Below are 23,040 nucleotides of genomic sequence, written 5' to 3' on the forward strand. Positions count from 1 at the left end.
TTCATACATCATTTTCTTAGCTTTTCCCACATCTTCCTTTAGTTCTTGTAGCATGTTTTAAAGTCTTTGTTTAGGGCACCTGGGTGGCTCAGTCGTTAAGCGTCTGCCTTCGGCTCAGGTCATAATTCCAGGGTCCTGGGATCGAGCCCCGCATCGAGCCCCGCATCGGGCTCCCTGCTCTGCGGGAAGCCTGCTTCTCCCTCTCCCACCCCCCTGCTTGTGTTCCCTCTCTTGCTGGGTCTCTGTCAAATAAATAAATACAATCTTTAAAAAAAAAAAATTAAATTAAAGTCTTTGTCTAGTCCATCCAGCATCCAATCTTTCTCAGGGATGGTTTCTGTTGATTTACATTTTTCCTTGGAATGGGCTATACTTTTCCAGTTTCTTTGTATGCCTTGTGATTTTAGTTGTTGAAAACTGGATATTTGAATCTAATAATTTGGTAACTCTGGAAATCAGATTCTCCCCCTTCCCAAAGATTTGCTGATTTTTATTATTGTTCTGTTTATTATTTGGAGGTTTTGATGTTGGAGGGTGTCTGTGCTGAGTATCAGCCTGAGGTTGAAACTTAAGGTCGTCTCAGGTTTTTGTCTGAGCCTCCACCTCTTCCTGGGAAGACTGTAAGTGACTTTCTGAATTCCCCTGTATATGCAGCTGCTTTTTATAATGATCTAGTCCTTAAATGTTTGGCTCCCAAAAGGAGAAAAAGAGAAAAATAAAGCGAAGAAAGAACTGCTGGCCCTTTAAATCCTCTCAGAGTTTCTTCAGCTGGAGGTGGAAGGTAAGGTCAGCAGTGGGAGCCTTGCCATATGGCTGCCTGACTCTGTGCCTCCACAAGCAGAAGCAGCAGTTAGTGATCACAACACATATTAGTGTTCCCAATATTTGAAGGACACAGCCCTTATTCTCTACCTTGTTTCCCACAAATTGCATACACACTGCTCCTGGGACTTTGTAATTGTGTGTTCTTAGGTTTTGTATTTGTTTATCTGGCATCAGGTAATTACAGGGCCAAACTAGTGGCCAGAGTTATTTACATCTTCCCTGCAAACCAGCTTTCATGGGCCCATCAAGGTCATATCACAAACCTCCCAGCCACACACTGTAGAGTATGTGTTTTTACTCTGTGCCCAAAGGGGACATCCCCACCTAATTTTTCCCACCCATCTTAGCAGTAAAGATAGAGTTCCAGGTCTCTCTCTGCTTCCTTGTCCCCACATGTGACAACTTTTATGTGGCCCTTCATGGTGCACCGTGCCTCTCTCTCATTTCTAGGGGAACTGTGAATAATCAACACTTCTTGTAAGGGCATTGATCTCACCGTGTCCTCACTCAGTCACCTCAATATATTAAGGCCAAACACAAAACCGAATCATGTGCACAGCTTCCTGGCACAGGAATAAGGAGTGGGGGGTGGGTAGCCACTGCTGAGCTAAGTGCCAAAACTGCCTGAAATTAACTGTAACTTGAGCCTTCCTTTGGAAGTTGCAAGCCTTTGAATAAACTCTAGAGTTCTAAAATAGTTACATCAGACATACTGCACCAGTACAGCTATCTAGGTATGGAGATGGTCTTCCCAGAATCCTCTAAAAACCTTTATACACACCCTTTTTCACCATTCATTCCCATGGATACCACTTAGACATTGTCAACTCCCACAACAGTCTCACCTCTTTCTGACCACTTTATGTTGAGGCTATAAAATGGTGGTTCTGCTGCATGGATGATTCACTGCATTGCCTATAGTTGTTACAGTGGTAGCTGTGTTTCATCAAATCTAAGATGCCATGGATAATAAGAATACCATCACTTTAAGAAAACATGCCCACAATTAAACTTATACACCCTCATTTTAAAGTCGTGGCCTGATTTTAAGTTGTTAGAATGAGAAAAAAAATAAGTGAAGGATACTTGGACCTCTGTGTTTTAGTTTTGCAACTTCCTGTGAATCTGTAAACATTTCAAAATATAAAGTTTAGAAATGAGAATTGGGTCAGAAAGTAGGAATATCCTTATGTCCAGAATCTCTGATTCTTTCCAAAAGGAGATTATACCAACTTAAATTATTAACCAACTTAGAGTACCAATATCCCTGCATTCTCATCAGCATTTCCATTCTTTCAGTTTACTTGTTTTATTTGTCCACTCTTATTTTGGCCATTTGTTTCTGGTCCTGAGGATATAGAAGCTAATCAAAATATTGATAAGTGGTTTGGTGCTGTGATTTATCTGATGTTTATATAAACAAAGCTTTAGTCTGAAAAAAATGTAAAACTTTACATAGCTGTTCATAGTACTTTATTCTTAATAGCCAAAAACTGGAAGCAATCTTAATGTCCTTCAGTGAATGAATGTTTAAATAAATTTTAGAACCAGTATGTCAGTTTCTATTTTAAACTCACACATGCACGCAGGTGCATGCAAACACACATACACACACACACACACACACACACCCTGATTGGATATATTGAATGTATTGATCAATCTGGGGAGAATTGACACCTTAATAATACTAATTCTTCTAGTTTGTGAGCATGGTATGTCCCTCCTTTTACTTAGGTCTTCTCTGATTTCTTTCAGCAGTGCTTTGGAATTTTCAGTATCGAGGTCTTACAGTTTTTATGATAAATATACACGTAAGTATTTTTTATGCTATTTTATGGGAAATTGCTTTTAAGTTCCATTTATTTGCTGCTAGAATACAGAAATGCAATTTATTTTTCTGTATTGATCTTGTACTCTGAGACTTCGATAAACTCACTTATTAGTTCTAGTAGTTTTTGTTGTTGAAGTTGGTTATGCTTCCTTAAAATTTTCTAAAAATAAACTTTATCATAGAATAGTTTTAAGTTTACAGAAAAATTGTGAAGATTGTGCAGTAAGTTCCTCTATACCTATACCCAGTTTCCCCTATTATTAACATCTTGGCAGTGACTGTCTATTGTGTTTTTCTTGTTTTTGATGACTCTTAATTGGGGTTTGTCTGATTTTCAGTCATGCTTACACTGCGATTATGTGTTTTTTGGGGGGAAGACCATGGAGATGAAGTGCTGTTTTCATCACCACATAATCACGGCTACATGCCACTGATAATGAATTATCACTATTGATGTTGACCTTGATCACCTGCATGAGAGTAGTGTTTCCTTAGGATTTTCTCTGTGAATAATCATGTCTACAAATAGGGACATTTCTTCCTTTCCAGTCTTTATGCTTGCTTGTTTTTTGTTTTGTTTGTTTGCATTCTTGAATTAACTGGAAAGGCCAGGATAATGTTAAATGAAAGTGGTGACAGTGAATATCCTTCCCTGTTCCTGAGCATAGAGAGAAAGCATTCAGTGTTTCACCACTAAGAAAAGTATGAAGCTTATGTGTTTTGTGGGTTCCCTTTTTCAGACTGAAGTTCGCTTTTATACCTACTTTGCTCAGTTTTTAACATGAATGGATGTTGAATTTTGTCAAATGCTTTTGTAGTATCCATGCAAATGATCATATGGCTTTTCTCTTTTAAACTGTTAAACTAGGAGTCAGCAAACTTTCTGTAAAAGACCAGGTAGTAAATATTTTAGGCTTATCATAAAAACTACTGTAAGCCATATGTAAACCAAAGGGTGTGGCTGTTTTCCCAATAATTTGGTTTGCAGAAACAAGCCACAGGCCTGATTTGGCCTGCAGACCGCAGTTTCCTGTAGCTAAGATTGTTTGCTTAATCAAACTTAAGTCAGGCTCCTAAACCTTCTAGGCCCATCTGTGCACTTCTTTGTAAAATCTAGTTTTAGCAAGAAGCTTGCTAAATCAGTTTCACCAGAAACCACCACCCCTCTCCGCCTCTGATATCTGATCACCCTCAGTATCTGATCAGGCATTGAACCCGGTTATGTACTGACATATTTTCATGTTAGATTTAATCTGGCTTCATTAAACAAGTTGGGAAGTATTCCTTTCTCCTCTGTCTTCTGGATGATAAAATTATCAACATTTCTTTAAATGTTTGATAGAACTCATCAGTGAATTTGCTCAGCCTCGAGTCTTCTCTTTGGGAAGGTTTGGTAACAAAATTAGTCTATCTTTGATAAATGTAGGTCGATATGCTTCTTTAAATAATTTAATTTTATTTGTTTTTGAACTTTATATAAATCTGTCATAGTGTTTATACCTTTGTTTTGCTCCTTCTCTTCCTAGAGGGGAAATTGCTTGTTCATAGAGGGCTTATTTATATTTCTAGATTAATTTGTGTGACCAGATGTTTTATTAACAAGCTTTTACAGGTGAGTCTTTGATGAAGAAAGGAAAGAAGGAATCAACAAGCTATTTGTACTTCATGAAAATACATTAGTTTGTCAGTAGTTGGTATATACATGGTTTTTAGGTGTTTTTTTGTTTTTTGTTTTTGGTTTTAGTTTTTGTTTTTTGGTTGTTTTTGGATCATAGGTAGAATGGCTAGCTCTTTGATTTTGAAAAGGAGAACAAAAGCAGCATCTAGCAGGCATTTCAATTTTTAAAAAAATACTTATTTAGAGAGAGCATGAGTGGAAGGGGCAGAGGGGAGAGAGAATCTCAAGCAGACTCCATGCTGAGTAAGGAGCCCGACAGGGGGCTGGATCCCAGGACTCTGAGATCGTGACCTGAGCAGATTAACTGCACCACCCAGGCGCCCCGGCATTTGTCATTTTAAATGGCAGCTCAGCATCTCTTGAACCCTTTTGCTATAAGCCTGGGAATTTGCCAGTTTCGAATGCTGTTTTACCAGCTGCCCTTGGCGGCGTAGGCAGAAGGCCAAGATTGTCAATCAGATACACCCCCATAGGCCTTGGAGGAGGAAGGGAGCAACGTGATGAAGCTACTGAATAATCTTTGCTGATTTTCAACACATCACTTGCTGTACACTTTAGACATGTTTTAAAAAGCAAATAGGATGCTGGTTTTATGCTCTTAGATAACTTAAGATTTAAAAATATGTTTGGTACCATGTAGTAAGGAATTTGACCTCAAAGAGAGGTTTGGCCTTTGCCACGGCCCTTGGGAGGTAACCTGTAAACACTTAAACTTTCCCAAGTTGTGGGAAGGTCTTTGTTATTTATGGAGGGCCCTCAGGCCTTATCAACCCTACCTCCTGGTTGGGGGAGCTGGAGACTGACTTCAGCCGGGTGGGCCATCATTCAGTCACTCATACCAACATAGTGAAGCCTTAATAATAGCTGGACACTGAAACTCTGCAAAGCTTCCCTGGTTGGCGGGACCCCACGCATATTGTCCCACATCTGTGCCAGGAGGGAGATGCATCCTGAGGGCACTGGGAGCTTCCTGTTTGGAACTCTTTTGGACACTGCACTGTGCATCTCTCCCTTTGGCTGGCTCTGGTTTGTATCCTTTCCCTGGATTAAATGCATCTGTGAGTACAGTTGCTGTGAGTGGAGTTCTGTGAATCCTTCTAGCAAATTACTGAACATGAGGGTGGTTTTGGGAACCCACCAAACTTGGAGTGGTCAGGACTCTTGGGCAGACTTTGCTGTCTGGACCAGGGCTGTGCCTTAACTTCTCAGTCTGGCTAATTCCGGTGGTACCACAAGAAGTGATTGGCCTGGCCATCAGTTCCTGCAAGACCCCTTCCTTTTCTCCCTCCCTGTGTTTTACTTCTTCCCATTCTCCTTGTCATTCCTTTAAATTTCCATACCTCTTTCTATTCCCCTCCTTTAACTGTCCTTCACTTGCCCTATCAATAACACCCCTGAGCCTTAGATCACCTGAACAGTGACATTCAAATTTGGAATAATCTCTGATTCAGGGGATCTACAGTGAAGTGTGCACATATGGCAATTGGGGGGGCCAGAAGAAAGCAAAATGTCTTTAGATATTTATGGTAAAAAAATTCATTCTGGGGTGCCTCGGTGGCTCAGTTGTTAAGCGTCTGCCTTCGGCTCAGGTCATGATCCCAGGGTCCTGGGATGGAGCCCCGCATCGGGCTCCCTGCTCCATGGGAAACCTACTTCTCTCTCTCCCACTCCCCCTGCTTGTGTTCCCTCTCTCGCTGTGTCTCTCTCTGTCAAATAAATAAATAAAATCTTAAAAAAAAATTCATTCTGCCAGGAGTCTTAAAAATGCAAGAATCTCAAAAGAAGAAGATAGCAGGAAGGGAAAAATGAAGGGGGGGAAATCGGAGGGGGAGACGAACCATGAGAGACAATGGACTCTGAAAAACAAACAGGGTTCTAGAGAGGAGCGGGGGTGGGAGGATGGGTTAGCCTGGTGATGGGTATTAAGGAGGGCACGTACTGCATGGAGCACTGGGTGTTACACGCAAACAATGAATCATGGAACACTGCATCAAAAACTAATGTTGTACTGTATGGTGACTAACATAACATAATAAAATAAAATGCAAGCATCTCATTTGTAAAAACTGAACACATGTAAAGGAAAAGCCTGCATTTATTGAGCTGTAGTTCAATAGGAGACCTCTGTAGATGTTTGATCCCAGAAATTTTAAATACGAGTTTCCCTTATTAAACCCACTTCCAGTTTGGATCCTTGCTGTGAGATAAAAAATTTCTAAATTGTTATTTGATGGGAAAGGGAAAAATACCCCCACAACACCTTTGCTTATTTATTTGCAGGTTATAGACAATTTGTGAAATGAGTGACTCTGATGATGACGATATCCCCCGGCTGTCTTCCCACACCTTAGCAGCCCTCCAGGAATTTTATGCTGAGCAGAAGCAACAAAGTGACGCAGGCAGGGATGATAAATATAACACTGGAATAATAGAAGAGAACTGGGTAAGTAAATGCATTCCACATCTCTCAGGAAGTATGGGTGCAGCACTGATTCCATACCTGTCTATATCTGTCCGTACCTGTCTGCACCTGTCCACACCTGTCCATACCTGTCTGCATCTGTCTATACCTGTCTGCATCTGTCCGTACCTGTCTGCACCTGTCCATATCTGTCCACACCTGCCCATACCTGTCTGCATCTGTCCGTACCTGTCTGCACCTGCCCACACCTGTCCTCATCTGTACCTGTCCACACCTGTCCATACCTGTCCACACCTGTCCGCATCTGTCTATACCTGTCCGCACCTGTCCATACCTATCCGCACCTGTCCGCACCTGTCCGATCTGCCCTGTGTTTGTCTGCATCCCACTTCACACCCATGTTTGTCTCACCTGCCTCTCAGGAACTGATAGCCTGTCTGGGGAGCTAAGACAAAAAGCAGCCCATGATTATTTAAGACAGTATAAATGTAGATTTTCCTGGTTCTGACCATCAGGCTAGTTGGTGGTCAGACAGGGGGACTTTTCAGATGAGGAAACAGCATGTTAGTTTATGACCAACACAAACTTGTGCTTCCTTCTTGTATACAGATGGTTTCTGTTGGTTTTTATGGAGCCCAGCATCCTTGTGGAAGGGGTAAAATATATCATTGCAGCAAATGGGGTAGCTAAACTTAAACATGCAAAAAAAAAAAAGATGAGAGGGAGTTCTAAAGAAGATATTAATAATTTCTGGTGCATAGAGTGTATTTTAATTATATTTTTATGGTCTAAATAAAAATAGGAATTAAAAGAGAAAAAAAATGAGTTGAGGAAAACCAACCTGAGCTGGAACCTGGCAATTTAAAATTTTGAAGGAGATAGTTGAGAAATAGATGAAGCTTGGGTTTTCTGTCTGTGCACACCCTTCAATAATGGATGTCTCTCTCTGTCACTTTGGAACTAGAAGGAATCTTTTGTATGCCTTTTTTTTTTTTAATAGCCTTTTACATTTTGTGTCAAGTTTGGATCTCTTAAGTTGTATAAAATTCTCCTATTTACCATCTGTTTGAAACTGACTGATAAAAATATTTCTTTACATTTACACTAAATGTTCTACCTACGCAAAAGCCTCTTTCTCACAATTTCCCTTCTTTATGTGTCTTTGTTTTCTGGTTTGATGCTTCTGTATGTAGTAAATGTCAGAGACTTGAAGTACCTCATTTTTCTTTTTCTTTCCCCCCTGCTTAATGTTTGAAGCACTGTGTGTTTTTTTCTGATTCTAAAAGTAATCCATGGTTGTTGTAGAAAATATATAAAAATATGAACACAAAAATAAGTTTTTCCTAATCCCAATACTTAAGAATTAAGTATTTTTATAATTTTGACACTTTCTTTGGTTTGATTTATCAAATTGAGAAAATTTCCTAGGAACCAAAAAAAAGAGAGAGAGAATGATGCAAGTATTGGAGAGAAAACATAAAACTTGAGGATAAATCCAGGAGGCTCAACATTTAACTAAATGGAGTTAGAAATACAGAACAGAAAACAAAGGCAGGGAGGAAATCTTCAAAGATTAATATTAGAAAATTTCCAGAACTGCAGATCCTTACTAAGACACATGGTTACATGACTGTGAAAATTCTGTATGCAGGTGACAAGATCTTAGAACCTTCCAGAGGAAAAGCAGGCCACCTACAAAGTCTCAGGATGAGTCACACTGTACTTCTTGATAGCTTTGTTAGAAACTAGAAAAAAGGGGCGCCTGGGTGGCTCAGTCGTTAAGCGTCTGCCTTCAGCTCAGGTCATGATCCCAGGGTCCTGGGATCGAGCCCCGCATCGGGCTCCCTGCTCTGCGGGGAAGCCTGCTTCTCCCTCTCCCACTCCCCCTGCTTGTGTTCCCTCTCTCGCTATGTCTCTCTCTGTCAAATAAATAAAAAAAAAATCTTTAAAAAAAAAAAAAAAACTAGAAAAAAATGGAGCAGTGTCTTCAGTATTTGGAGTAAAATTTTGTTCAGCCTAGAATTCTGTACTCAGCTGAGCTATCAATCAAACATGAAGATAAAATAAAAAACATTTTAGAAATGGCAAGTCTCATGGCATTGACCTCCCATGCACTGCTTCCCCAAGGCTGCCAGAGAATGTTGGAAGAATTAGAGGTGGGCTCAAAGAAACAAGCAAATGATACATGTATTAAGTCTAGGAAAAAGAAAAGGTAACATACTAGAAGGAAATGGAAGACCCACATTGAACATTGACAATGATTTTAACCAAAACAGGTTACAATTATATGGGGAGGGGACGGGATAGGAGAAGGTGTACATGACAGAGTGAAATCCTCGTCTGCCATAATGTAAAGTGGATTAATCAAGAGAAAGCATTTAGGGGTACCTGGCTGGCTCAGTTGGAAAAGCATGGGACTCCTGATCTTGGGGTTGTGAGTGCAGACGTTACTTAAAAAAAATAAATAAACTTTAAAAAAAGGGAGCTTTTAAAGCATAATATTTGGAAATATGGGAACAAATGATAGGGGAGCCAAGAGTTCAAAGATGCTTCTGAGGAGTGGGGCTCAGTGGCAGGAGATGGGGGGCAGGGACTTGTTTTTCTTTGTAAGCCTAGTAGTGCTTTTGACTTTTAAAGCCATGTTCATGCAACACACTGATTAAGAGAAAGATTTTTATTTTTTAGAAGGGTATGAGGAGAGCCAAAACACACAGCTGTGCTCTGACAATGTGGAGTAAGGGAGAAGGGCAGCTCGGTAGCCAACTGCCAGAAAACTCCCATCTCCCAGATCAAGTTGAACAGAACTCCCTGCATACCGTGTGTAGTGTGCTAGGGGCTTTCCTCCAGCTTCCTAAGCAAAGAGAGTCAGACCTTGGTATTTTCCTGCAGCTAAGAATGATTAGACGTAGACATAGTTCATATATTATATATCCAAATGAATAGGTACAGTACACCTTTGGAAATGTTTATCCCCCTTGGTATTTCTAGGTCAGCAGTCACATAATGTGCAGATATTAGCAGTTTTTCTTCATTTTTTTTTTTAAAGATTTTATTTATTTATTTGAGAGAGAGAGAGAATGAGAGACAGAGAGCATGAGAGGGAGGAGGGTCAGAGGGAGAAGCAGACTCCCTGCCAAGCAGGGAGCCCGATGCGGGACTCGATCCCAGGACCCCAGGATCATGACCTGAGCTGAAGGCAGGCGCTTAACCAACTGAGCCACCCAGGCGCCCAGTTTTACTTCATTTTTGACTGTTACTCATTTATTTTCTTTCATTAATGCAAAGGCTAGATCCTGCAGTAGAATGTTGAATAAGAATATTGAGGGGCGCCTGGGTGGCCCAGTCGTTAAGTGTCTACCTTCGGCTCAGGTCATGATTCCAGGGTCCTGGGATTGAGCCCCGCATCGGGCTCCCTGCTCCACGGGAAGCCTGCTTCTCCTTCTCCCACTCCCCCTGCTTGTGTTCCTTCTCTCGCTGTCTCTCTCTCTGTCAAATAAATAAAATCTTAAAAAAAAAAAAAACGAAAGATCTATTTTTTCCCCGTAAGAGAAAAGTCAAGAATGTCTGCTTTGAACATTCTTTCTTTTTTTTATTTATTTATTTATTTTTTTTTTTAAGATTTTATTTATTTGAGAGAGAGAGAATGAGAGAGAGCAAGCACATGAGAGGGGGGAGGGTCAGAGGGAGAAGCAGACTCCCTGCTGAGCAGGGAGCCCGATGTGGGACTCGATCCAGGGACTCCAGGACCATGACCTGAGCCGAAGGCAGTCGCTTAACCAACTGAGCCACCCAGGCGCCCTCTTTTTTTTTTTTTTTAAAGATTTTATTTATTTATTTGTCAGAGAGAGAGAGAGAGCACAGGCAGGGGGAGCGGCAGGCAGAGGGAGAAGCAGGCTTCCCGCTGAGCAGGGAGCCCGATGCAGGACTTGATCCCAGGACCTGACCTGAGCTGAAGGCAGACGCTTAACACTGAGCCACCCAGAAGCCCCATGAGTTTTTTTTTTTTTAATCATGAAGCATTGTTGAATTTTGTTAAATGCTCTTCTTTTTGCATTTATTGAAATGATCAGATGTTTTGGAGACATTTTTAAAGCTGGATTTGAGAGTCCTCGGCATACCCTGGCAGCACACTTGTCTACTCCCACCACTTGCTCCCAGCCCTCACATTCCAGAGGAGGCCTATTCTCCAATTCCATTGCAGAGGAATCTACTTTTTCCATTAAAATTTTACCCCTTTTATATATGAAGTAAGTGGATAATTAAGGATCACTAGAAAGTTAAAAGAAAGTCATCAATCAGCATAAAGAGAAAGAGCAAGATGACAAACAACTTACCCCCTGAGGGAAAAACAAGTAACTCAGGAAACATTCATAAGGTAAAGACAGAGGCCGGTAGGAGGAGGGAGGGCGGGGGGGGGGGGGCGGGAAGGATCACAGACTGGGTTTTGCTGCCCTCATCCCTGTGGTGTCGGTTAACATGTTCTTCTATCTTCCATATTTGTGATTCTGCTAATTGGTAGTTGAATCTAGAAGCTTAATCAGATTCAGGTTCAGTTTTTTGGGCAAGAGTCACACAAAGGTGGGAGTGTGTTCTTCCATCAGCAGCAATACTGACTGATTGTCTCCTTTTGTGATGTCAGCAGCCCCTGATGCTCAGCGCCTAGATTCTAGGAATTACTTAGAGCCTTCTGTTAATTTAAAATAATTTTAAAGAATAATTACTTTATAAAAAAACTGGTAAAAAAATATGCACACCAATATAGTAGATATAAATTAAAAGGACAACATTTATGGCGGTTCGAAAATGATTTCGACTCATTGCTCTGTTCCAGCAGCTGAGCCAGTTTTGGTACAGTCAGGAAACCGCTTTGCGACTCGCAAAGGAAGCGATTGCCGCTGCTGGAGAAGGTGGCAGGTGAGATCCGGAGTTGCTCTCTCTTTCGTCTTCTGATCTAAAATAATATTTGAAATGTCCTTCCTAGTTGAGCAATGGTTTGTAAGAAGCCTGAACCCTAATCTGCAAAAGCAGTAAGCCATGGTTTGCAGAACATGACAGATAAGATCTTCTCCAGGCCTGAGTTTAGGGACACACAGAAATCCACTCGTAGGAAGTCCTCCCTCTGTTCTTTATTTCAGTGTTTTCTAACCTGTTTCTTACCTTTATACCCCTAGAGTTTGCTTTAAAAGAAAAAAAAATCTTAATGTTATTTGACTTCTGAAGTTTTAATACAGGTTTCGAGGCACCTGGCTGGTTCAGTTGGTGGAGCATGCAACTCTTGTTCTCAGGGTTGTAAGTTCGAGCCCCACATTAAGTGTAGAGGTTACTTTAAAAAAAATTAAAAAGAAAAAGAATACAGGTTTTCTCTGTTTTGTTACTCAGTTTTTATTTTCATCATAATTTTGTATGCACAAAATTTAAAGTCAAATGGTGTACAGGCTTGTTCAAAAAAAAAAAAACAACCAAACCAGTCGCTTGTTGCCCGCTTCTGTGCTCCCCCCTCCCCCCGTGCTCCCTTTCAGTGGATGCACTGGGTATTTACAACCATATTTCTGAGTACATGTTTATATTGGCACTTCTTGATCTGTCTGTCATTTGTGGACATTATTTCTTGACTTCTCACTATGGAGTGTGAGGATTTAGCTCTCTCTTGTACTCCACATGCATACATGCTTTCTGTCTACACTTCCGATAGATTTATATCCTAATTTTGGTTAGAATAGGGTTTATATTATGCCACCACAAATGTTCCTTACAGCTGAGCCTTATACTCTTCCTTTTCTGTATGATTTTTCATTTTCCTGAAGATAGTAATTCTTATATTTTATGTATGTCTATGTTCATATCACGAATTAACTCTCAACCTCTTCTCCAGTTATGTGAACCTCCTATCCATTAATTCAGACATGTTTCAACTCTATGAAGAAAGTTATTTCTGAGGCTTTACAAGCTGCTCTTATCTGGACTAGTTGATTTCTAGCTTTGCTACCAGTCTTACCTTGGTGTCTCCCTTCACTGGAGCCCTTTTACCTCTGTTTTGTTCTGGATTCCTGTTTCCTGTACCCCAATTCTTAGTTTACAGCCTTATCTTGGTTGGTCCATCCTTCAATAGCTTCTGCAGAAAAGGTACACCTGAGGGAAACATTTAAACCTTTCATATCTGCAAGCTTTTTAATTCTGTCCTTCCTCTTGACCGTGATTGTGTTGTTGGGTATCTCTTCTAGGTTTTGAGGACATTGCCTCACTGCCTCCAAGTTTCCCTAGGTGCTGTGAGAAACTCAATGCCTTTCTGATTCCTTGTAGGAAACCTGCCCACTGCAGGCTCAGGGTTTTCTCTTAATCCCAGTCCTTGGTGTGTCTTGCTGTGACACTTTCATCTCCTGTACTGGGGGAAGAACCCTTTCATTCTCTTAACTTAGGCCCTTCAGTTTGGGGAAAGATTTCTTTTTTTTTTTTTTTTTTTTTAAGATTTTATTTATTTGACAGAGCAAGACACAGCGAGAGAGGGAACACAAGCAGGGGGAGTGGGAGAGGGAGAAGCAGGCTTCCCGCCGAGCAGGGAGCCCGATGCGGGGCTCGATCCCAGGACCCTGGGATCATGACCTGAGCCGAAGGCAGACGCTTAACAACTGAGCCACCCAGGCACCTCTGAGGAAAGGTTTCTACCACAGTTGTGGAGGCTCGGGATAGGGAAGAGAATTCTGGGAATGAGTTTCTTCTTTATTAAATAGACCATTCAGTGAGTCCTCCTGTTTTTAGCCCCATCTTCACCCCCACTTCTTGAGTTACCTGGTTGTGCAGCTTCCTGAGCCTTTGGGGGTGCTCTGATGTAAACCGGGTTGCTTCTCAGCTTACCTGGCCGCCAGTTTAGGACTTGGTTTCTTGGGTCTGCTGAGCCAAATCCCCCCATCCATTTGCTTTTCTGCTTCTTAAGGGGTTTTTGGTTGGTTGGTTGGTTGGTTTTTGTAGTTTTGGGTCTCCTCTCGAGTTCTCTTTGCTCTTGGCAGTTTATGCTTAAGCAACAAAACGAAATTGTACTTGTTTTATTTGGTAGGCCTTCATGAGGGAGCAAATGTAAATGAGTGTGTTATATCTGCCATCTTTAACTGGAAGTCCCTAAGTTTTTCATTTTGCTGCTCTTTTTCTTTTAAATTATATGTAGATATTTATTAGGTTTTTCTTAATGACAGTGTTTTTACACATACTTTTTTCCATGAATATAAGGGCTTTGGAGGAAGTTTTTTATTTTTTCTGAAAGGCATCTTCAGTATTTTTAGGAGCTGTGTCATAATATTCCACATTAATAATAACGGTAGCATTTATTGAGCCCTTACTGTGTGCCCTGTCCACTGTATACATGCTTTACGCGGGGTCATCCCGTTTGATGCTCCATTATACTCCCCATTGTAAAGAGAGACTCGGAGGCCCCCCAGATGGTGTCTCCTGCAGGTCACCCACTGGTGAGTGGCAGAGCTGGGGCTGTTGCAGGATAAACAACACCATCTCCCCCAAGTTTATCGCCATTCCGCTCTCAGTCCCTCTTGCACTCCAGATCACTTTCCTTCTGCCCTAAATACAGCTTTGGAATTTCATGGTGGAGATCTGCTGGTGACAAACTCTCAGATTTTGATTGTCTGAAACTATCTGTATCTCACCCTCTTTCTCAGAAGATACTTGCATTGAGCATCTGAGCTGGGCTCGCTGCTTGTTATCTTTGAGCACAATGAGGACATCGTTCCGTCCTCTGCTCTCTCTGCCCCCCAGAGCTCTGGCAGCAGCCTGGGCTGGGGGCTCTGGTGGCCCTTGTCTGTCCGGGCTGGGACGTGTGTTTCTCACAGAAGTGTATGTGACATCGCCGGGGTGTATCACACGCTTCAAGTGCACTGGGGCTGAGAAGCCTTTTTAGCTGGGCACAGGAGCCCGACTGGTACATGGAACACGGTCTCTGTTCAGAAATGTATCTCACAGTTTTAAAGCTGTGTCTAATTTTTAAAAGGGGTACTTTTTTGTATGATGATATAAATGATGAAAATCTAAAAGTTACAAAGAGGATTGAGGAAAAAGTCAACCTCCAGGGCCCTGGTTCCCCTCCATGGGGCAGTGGTCTCTGGCTCTGTGCATCTCCCAGAGACCACCGGTGCATCTGTAAGCATATGTTCTTATACCCAAGAAAGCTTGGTTTCTGTTGTTCAACATAGTACTGGAAGTCCTAGCCTCAGCAATCAGACAACAAAAAGAAATAAAAGGCATCTAAATCGGCAAAGATGTCAAACTTTCACTCTGCGTAGACAACATGACACTCTATGCAGAAAACCCCAAAGACTCCACCCAAAACTTGCTAGAACCATACAGGAATTCAGCAAAGTCACAGGATATAAAATCAAGGCACAGAAGTCAGTCATTTCTATACATTAACAATGAGGCAGAAGAAAGAGAAATCAAAGAATTGATCCCATTTACAATTGTACCAAAAACCATAACATACCTAGGAATAAGTCAAACCAAAGAGTTATAGGATCTGTACTCTGAAAACTATAGAACACTTACGAAAGAAATTGAGGAAAGGCGCCTGGGTGGCTCAGTTGGCTGAGCGACTGCCTTCTTCGGCTCAGGTCATGATCCTGGAGTCCCGGGATCGAGTCCCGCATCGGGCTCCCTGCTCGGCGGGGAGTCTGCTTCTCCCTCTGACCCTCCCCCCTCTCATGTGCTCTCTCTCTCTCTCTCTCATTCTCTCTCTCAAACAAATAAATAAAATCTTTAAAAAAAAAAAAAAGAAAGAAATTGAGGAAGACATAAATGGAAAAACATTCCATGCTCCTAGCTGGGAAGAGCAAATGCTGTTAAAATGTCTGTGCTACCCAAAGCAATCTATACATTCAGTGCATTCCCATCAAAATACCATCAGCATTGGGGCGCCTGGGTGGCTCAGTTGGTTAAGCGAATGCCTTCGGCTCAGGTCATGATCCCAGGGTCCTGGGATCGAGCCCTGCATCGGGCTCCCTGCTCCACGGGAAGCCTGCTTCTCCCTCTCCCACTTCCCCTGCTTGTGTTCCCTCTCACACTGTCTCTCTCTCTGTGTCAATTAAATAAATAAATAAAATCTTAAAAAAAAAAAATACCATCAGCATTTTTCATAGAGCTGACTCAAATAATCCTAAAATTTGTGTAGAACCACAAAAGACACTGAATAGCCAAAGGAATGTTGAAAACTAAAGCTGGAGGCATCACAATTCCGGACTTCAAGCTCTATTACAAAGCCATAATCATCAAGACAGTATGGTACTGGCACAAAAACAGACACATAGATCAATGGAACAGAATAAAGAATCCAGAAATGGACCATCAACTCTGTGGTCAACTAATCTCTGACAAAGCAGGAAAGACTATCCAGTGGAAAAAAAGACAGTCTCCTCAATAAATGGTGCTGGGAAGATTGGACAGCCACATGCAAAAGAATGAATCTGGACCATTTTCTTACACCATGCACAAAGATAAACTCAAAATGGATGAAGGAACTAAATGTGAGACAGGAATCCATCAAAGTCCTAGAGGAGAACGCAGGCAGCAACCTCTTTGACCTCAGCCGCAGCAACTTCTTTCTAGAAACATTGCCAAAGGCAAGGGAAGCAAGGGCAAAAATGAACTATTGGGACTTCATCAAGATAAAAAGCTTTTGCACAGCAAAGGAAACAGTCAACAAAACCAAAAGACAATCGACAGAATGGGAGAAGATATTTGCAAATGACATATCAGATAAAGGGCCAGTATCCAAAATCTATAAAGAACTTATCAAACTTAACACCCAAAAAACAAAAATCCAGTCAAGAAATGGGCAGAAGATATGAACAGACATTTTTCCAAAAAAGACATACCATGGCCAACAGACACATGAAAAAGTGCTCCACATCATTCGGATCAGGGAAATACAAAACGAAACCACAATGAGATCCCACCTCACACCGGTCAGAATACCTAAAATTAACAAGACAGGGAATAACAGATCCCGGGGGAGGATGTGGAGAAAAGGGAACCCTCTTACACTGTTGGTGGGAATACAAACTGGTGCAGCCACTCTGGAAAACAGTATGGAGGTTCCTCAAAAAGTTAAAAATAGAGCTACCCTATGACTCAGCAATTGCACTACAAGGTATTTACCCAAAGGATGCAAACACAGTGATCCAAAGGGGCACATGCACCCCAGTGTTTATAGCAGCAATGTCCACAATAGCCAAACTATGGAAAGAGCCCAGATGTCCATCAACAGTTGAATGGACAAAGAAGATGTGGTATATATATACAATGGAATTTTTTTTTTTTTTTGACAGAGATAGTGGGAGCAGGAACACAAGCAGGGAGAGTGGGAGAGGGAGAAACAGGCTTCCCGTGGAGCAGGGAGCCCGATGTGGGGCTCGATCCCAGGACCCTGGGATCATGACCTGAGCCGAAGGCAGACGCTTAACCATTGAGCCACCCAGGTGCCCCTATATGCAATGGAATATTATGCAGCCATCAAAAGAATGAAATCTTGCCATTTGCAACAACATGGATAGAGCTAGAGGGTATTATGCTAAGCAAAATAAGTCAGAGAAAGACAAATACTGTATGATTTCACTCATATGTGGAATTTAAGAAAGAACAGATGAACATAGGGGAAGGGTGGGAAAAATAAAATCAGATGAAAATTGAGAGGGAGACAAACCATGAGATACTGGACTCTACAAAGCAAACTGAGGGTTGCTGGAGGGGAGGGGGGTTAGGGGCATAGGACAACTGGATAACGGGCATTAAGGAGGGCACGTGATGATGGGCACCCGGGTGGCTCAGTTGGTTAAGCGACTGCCTTCGGCTCAGGTCATGATCCTGGAGTCCCAGGATTGAGTCCCGCATCAGGCTCCCTGCTCAGCAGGGAGTCTACTTCTCCCTCTGACCCTCCCCCCTCTCATGTTCTCTCTCTCTCAAATAAATAAATAAAATCTTTAAAAAAAAAAAAAAAAAGGAGGGCACGTGATGTAATGAGCACTGGGTGTTATATGCAACTGATGAATCACTAAATTCTACCTCTGAAACTAATAATAATAATAAAAAAAGGCATGGTTTACACTTCTTGAGTATCTTGCAGGGTAATGACTACGTAGCATTCCATTTAATAGATGTTTAATAGATATTCAGCTCAGTAATTCAATATTTAGGTTACTTCTAGCTTTTTAGTAGTTGGTTTTAAAGTTAAATGTTGGAGCACTACCCATTCATAAACTAGGGATTGCTTATAATGAAACAGATTCTTTGGTTTCCTTACACAAAAAAGAAGCAGAAATTTAAAGTAGCTTGTCTGCACTGAGGTTGAATTTTAGGGTATCTGTGGAAAACAAGTTATTGAGGCAATCGTTTGGGGTTTTCTGCTCTAGATTATGAATATTACAAAGTAACTTCAAAATACTTAATTTGAGACTAAAAGTATTGGAAATAAATGTCAAAACAAGGACCAACATGAAAATAATAAGCAAATTTAAGCCTTGGGCTATCTAACTTTCTTCCTAATGTGTTCCTAATGTCTTACATTTTTTACTATAAAAAAGCACAGTTATTCTTTCATACCTTAAAATTATGAGTTGCAGGATTTTTAAACACCAGATTCCTTAAAAGTGAGGTAGTATAGTTTTCTCTCAAAATTTACTGCCTTTGCATTAGCTTGCACTCTGATTAAAATCAGAATGCAAGGACCTGTATTTTCTTAGAGAAGTAGTTGTTACTTAACACCGTAAGCTATCCATTAAAGATCTTTCATGAGTCTGTTCCTTTTGTTTTCTAGAATAGCCTGTGTGAGCGCCCCCAGTGTTTACCAGAAACTGAGAGCCCTACACAGAGAAGACTTTTCTGTATACATCTTTGAATATGACAAAAGATTTGCTATATACGGAGAGGAGTTTATCTTCTATGATTACAATAATCCATTGGATTTACCCGAAAAAATTGCCGCACATAGTTTTGACATCGTAATAGCAGATCCCCCCTACCTTTCCAAGGAGTGTCTCAGAAAAACATCAGAAACCATCAAGTATCTGACTCAGGGCAAGATTCTACTGTGCACAGGTAGGTGCCTGATTGTGCGTCTCAGGAATATTGATGACAGGATATTCCAGCCTTAGGTTTCAGGAGTTGGAAGAGATCTCAGAACTCAAAGCCTGAATCCACCTACTGTGTGACCCTACACAAGTTGCATAACCTCTCTGTGCCCAGGTTTCCTTATCTCTAAACTGGGACTGGTAATACTACCGGCCTTTCAGCGTTACTGGAATTAAGTGATACGATACACGTAAAGTGGGGTCTGGCCCTTGGTGAGTGGGCTGTGTTATTTTTACTCCTCATCAGGAATAGTAGCAGTATTTGATCCAGCCTCTAGACTTGATGAAAGAGAAACGTGGAATCGATAATGTTAAAATGAATTGCCTAGGGTTACAGAGCTAGACATTGGATTAGATTTACTTAATCAGCAGAAGAGTTTCCTTACTGGTGAGAGTCATGTACTTTCTGAAGGTGGATATTCAGAGGGTTGGTGGAGAACCAGCACATTAACTCCTGGTCAGCTATGTTGGGGGGCTGCTCTCCAGGCCCCAGGGTGCCGCTTGGGCTGCCGGGGCCCCTCAGGCTGGGCTGGGCAGGGAGCTGGAGCTGCAGGGAGTCTGTTCTCTGTTGTGTTGGAGAACTGTCAAGAAGGTGACTGTGGTTCTCCCAAGTCATGTTTACTTAAGGCTTATTAATTCAGCAGTTGTTTGCTAGCCGTTTGTTTGGCGGACAGGCTGGCGCTCTGACCTCGTGGAGCGCACCTTTTAGTTTTAGGGGATAGGTTAAAAACTGTAACAGAACAGACGGAAGAGATGAATGACCGATTCTGGTAAGTGTAGTGAAAGAATCAGAGAAGGGCGGGGTGGGCACTGAGATTGATGGGTGCCCTTAAGATGGGGCTGGAGGGCTCCTGGAGGAGCAACATTCCAGTGGAGACCTCAAGGGGCAGCCCCTGGGAGGGGGCGATGGGAAGAGGTTATAATTCCAGGAACCAGTGTCTGAGAGCCCCCTGGAGTTCTCCTCCTCTCCCTGGTTCTTGGAGGGATGCGAGGAGCACCGCTGAAGCCGGGGGAGGGGCGAGAGGGCCCCTACAAGGTGATGGCCCGTGTTGGGACTGGCCTTTCAAGGTCGCAGCCACCAACTGACAGGACCCAGTTGGCCTAAAGAAGTGCGCTTTCACTTTGTGCCGAAAGGGCTTTAGGGCGGGAGTGGAAGCAGGCCCCCCCGCGAGGGTGTGTCTAGCCGAGACCATGGTCAGGACGAGGTGTGGCAGTAAAAGGGAGGGCGGGGAGTGGAGTAAAGATACACTTTGAGATCAAGGCGGAAGAGCTCACTGTGCTCAGAACGTGGAGAGAAGGGAAGAATCCGGGATGAGCCCAGGGTCTCGGGCCTGGGCTGGCTAGAGAAGCACTTCCTGTGATGGGTGTCGCGGGAGAGGCGCTCCGAGCCCCCCAGGGGCGTGTCCAGGGCGGTGGCCACATGCCAGGCAGTGGGTGAGACTCAGGAGCACTCAGCCAGAAGCTGGTGTGAATGTGTTCCCATGAGTTTGCAAGGTCAGGTAGTACTGAGAAGCGGGGGGGGGGGGGTCTTGACTCAAAATTGGAAAACACTAGTTCTTAGTAATTATTTACTTTCCTTATGTTAACTTTGTGGAGTATAACTTTATTTCTAAATTTTTCTAAGTGACTCAGTTTTGCAGAGGTAGGAAAACCATTTATTAAATGAAAAAGGGAAAAAAGTAGCTAATTTGCAAATGTGTTGAAGAAAGTAAAAAGGGATATAAAGAATTGGCCTTCCCCTGTATTTGTTGAGTGATATTGTCAACTTACTACAGGCTTTCAGGCTTTGGGTTCACTGCGTTTGTTCCCTTCAGGTGCTGTCATGGAAGAAGAGGCAGCAAAACTTCTTGGCGTGAAGATGTGCAAGTTTATTCCAAAACACACCCGGACCCTGGGAAATGAGTTTCGCTGTTATGTGAATTATGATTCTGGGCTAGACCATGAAATCTAAATGCAGATAGTAATATAATATGTAAAGGATCCTGTGTGACATTTCTCTCATTATTTCCTTGGTAGATTGAAAAGTTACAACCTCCACCCCTCCCCTGCAAAGTGGGGCTCTCCCTGGCCTAATTTTCAAAATAAAGAATATAACATCTCATTATGACTTCCTGACTGCCAGCATCTCTAGAACTCGGGATGCTTTTGCCAACTTGAATCCATGGAATTATAGTGGGAAGAAATCTTAGAACCTATCTAAAATCTGCTCTCCTGACCTAAGAACAGGTGAAAAACCGAAGTACAAACAGCTTAGTGGCTTGGCCAAGACCTGAATTAGGACCTAAGCCTCTGCCTCAGGCCATCTGCCCCCTTAACAGGGGCCCGTTCCGACTCTACCCAGTGGACCGCTGATTGTTCACGGCAGCTTTCCTGGAGTGTCGTAGGACTTGTGAAGGGGCCTGTCATCTGCTCCAGCCCCTCAAGGAGACACGACTTGCCTCCGTGAAAGAAGTTGAGAATCCTTGGAACTGGGATCTGAAAGCCGCCTCCTCGCCCCGGTTCTTGGAGGGATGACAGGCACGTAGCCCAGGTGCTCTCTGTGCGCGCACCGCCCCTGCACCCTCGGCTAAAGCCACAGCAATGCGCCAGGCCCCGGAGAAACTGAAACTGCCATGTGCAAACCAAACACTATAGCAGAAAGGACGTGAGAAGCATGCTAGACTGTTCTATTTCAAAAATTATCCATCATTCATCCACACCACCGCACATTACTGATACCTGCAACTTGGATGGCTTTCAAGGGCCTTGTGCTGAGTGAAAAAAGCCGGTCCGCAAAGCTTACACACTGTGTTTCTATTGATGTAACATTCTTGAATGGAGAGCAGATTGGTGGTTGGCAGAGGTTAAGGGGTGGGGGAGCGGGGGGTGGGACAAGCAAAGGGAGATCTTAGGGGAAGTGGAGCTCTTGTGCATCTTGATTGTGCAGTGGTTACACCCAACTCCACGGGGGGCATTACACAGGACCCGCACACGCTCGCAACACTGGTGAACTCCGGGTGAGGGCTGTGGGTGGTGTGCAGCATCCAGTTCCTGGGGCTGATTCTGTGCTTGGTCAAGGTGTTCTCATTGCGGGCAACTGGGTAAAAGACACACAAGACCTCTCTGTAGTGTTTTTGCAATTTCCTGTGAATCTAGAATCATTTCAAAATAAAAACTTAAAAAAAATGGGAGGTGAAGAATAACACTTCCCCACCTCAGGTGACTTGCTTTGCTAACAAAACATGAAAGGAGGGGCGCCTGGGTGGCTCAGTTGATTAAGCGACTGCCTTCGGCTCAGGTCATGATCCTGGAGTCCCAGGATCGAGTCCCACATTGGGCTCCCTGCTCAGCGGGGCGTCTGCTTCTCCCTCTGATCCTCTTCCCCTCTCGTGCTCTCATTCTCTCTCTCAAATAAATAAATAAATAAATAAATAAATAAATAAATAAATAAATAAATAAATAAAATCTTTAAAAAAAAAACAAAGGAAGTGCCAAGTAGAGCTTTATTTTCTCTCTGACATGGCTACCGGCAGTTTTCCACACGCAAGCAGGTGCTCGAGCGGAGCGGTGGGCCTGCAGTGGAATCGGAGGGTGAGCAGGAAATACACATCTGCTTTTGAAAATCAAGAGACTGTGGGATGGTTACTGCAGCGAAAACCCAGCGTGTCCTGGAGAGCCTGGTGCCCTGACGCCAGCGCTCAGGAAATGGGGCATTGGGGGGGGGGGCTTGCTCCTATTTGTTCGTTCTTAGCCTTCGACGGTCCTACTTTGGGATAATTTTTAATTTACTTTAAAAATCACTTGGTATTTTTATGAGACATTTATATTTTTGTCAGTGTATCAGCACCTGGCACATGTGAAGTATTCAATAAATGTTCTTTAAAAAATACCCCCTACCTTATTTCCTCATGAGTCAGTTCACTAAAAATTACCTAGGCCAGTAACATATTGTAGTGACAAATAATGTATGGAAATGTCATGTGTGACTTAGGAATTGGGGGCAAGTAGCAGCCTAGAAATACAGAATTGTAGTTATCCTAGAAGTCTAGCGTTTCGACGAGGAGGAGAAATCTTATTTCTTCCTGGAGGGTGGGGGAGGGAAGGCCAGAGCTGGACTCATTAAATGTTTAATTACATTATTGTATAGTAAGCAGCCAACATGTGCTTTATTGCTTTGGACCCC

The 23,040-nt window shown here is 42.6% G+C and overlaps 2 protein-coding genes across 2 annotated transcripts in view; both read left to right on the forward strand.

The window, feature by feature from the left end:
• The window catches only part of XPO4 (exportin 4), a 140,151-nt gene extending 133,453 nt beyond the window's left edge, over window positions 1-6,698 (forward strand). The window contains exons 24-25 of the mRNA XM_064586305.1: window positions 2,584-2,639; window positions 6,618-6,698. Coding sequence (XP_064442375.1) covers window positions 2,584-2,628 — 45 coding nt within the window. The 3' untranslated portion in view covers window positions 2,629-2,639; window positions 6,618-6,698. The remainder of the gene's footprint in view (window positions 1-2,583; window positions 2,640-6,617) is intronic.
• Window positions 6,637-22,746, forward strand: EEF1AKMT1 (EEF1A lysine methyltransferase 1). Its single transcript, XM_045869156.3, has 4 exons — window positions 6,637-6,780; window positions 11,591-11,673; window positions 18,566-18,846; window positions 20,693-22,746. The coding sequence occupies exons 1-4, from the start codon at window positions 6,637-6,639 to the stop codon at window positions 20,827-20,829; spliced, it is 645 nt and encodes a 214-aa protein (XP_045725112.2). The 3' UTR covers window positions 20,830-22,746.
• The last annotated feature ends 294 nt before the right edge of the window (window positions 22,747-23,040 follow it).

This window comes from Mirounga angustirostris, unplaced genomic scaffold, assembly GCF_029215605.1.
Source record: "Mirounga angustirostris isolate CCGP_5_RB_7025 unplaced genomic scaffold, mMirAng1.0.hap1 SCAF_3, whole genome shotgun sequence".
NCBI classification, from domain to species: Eukaryota; Metazoa; Chordata; class Mammalia; order Carnivora; family Phocidae; genus Mirounga; species Mirounga angustirostris.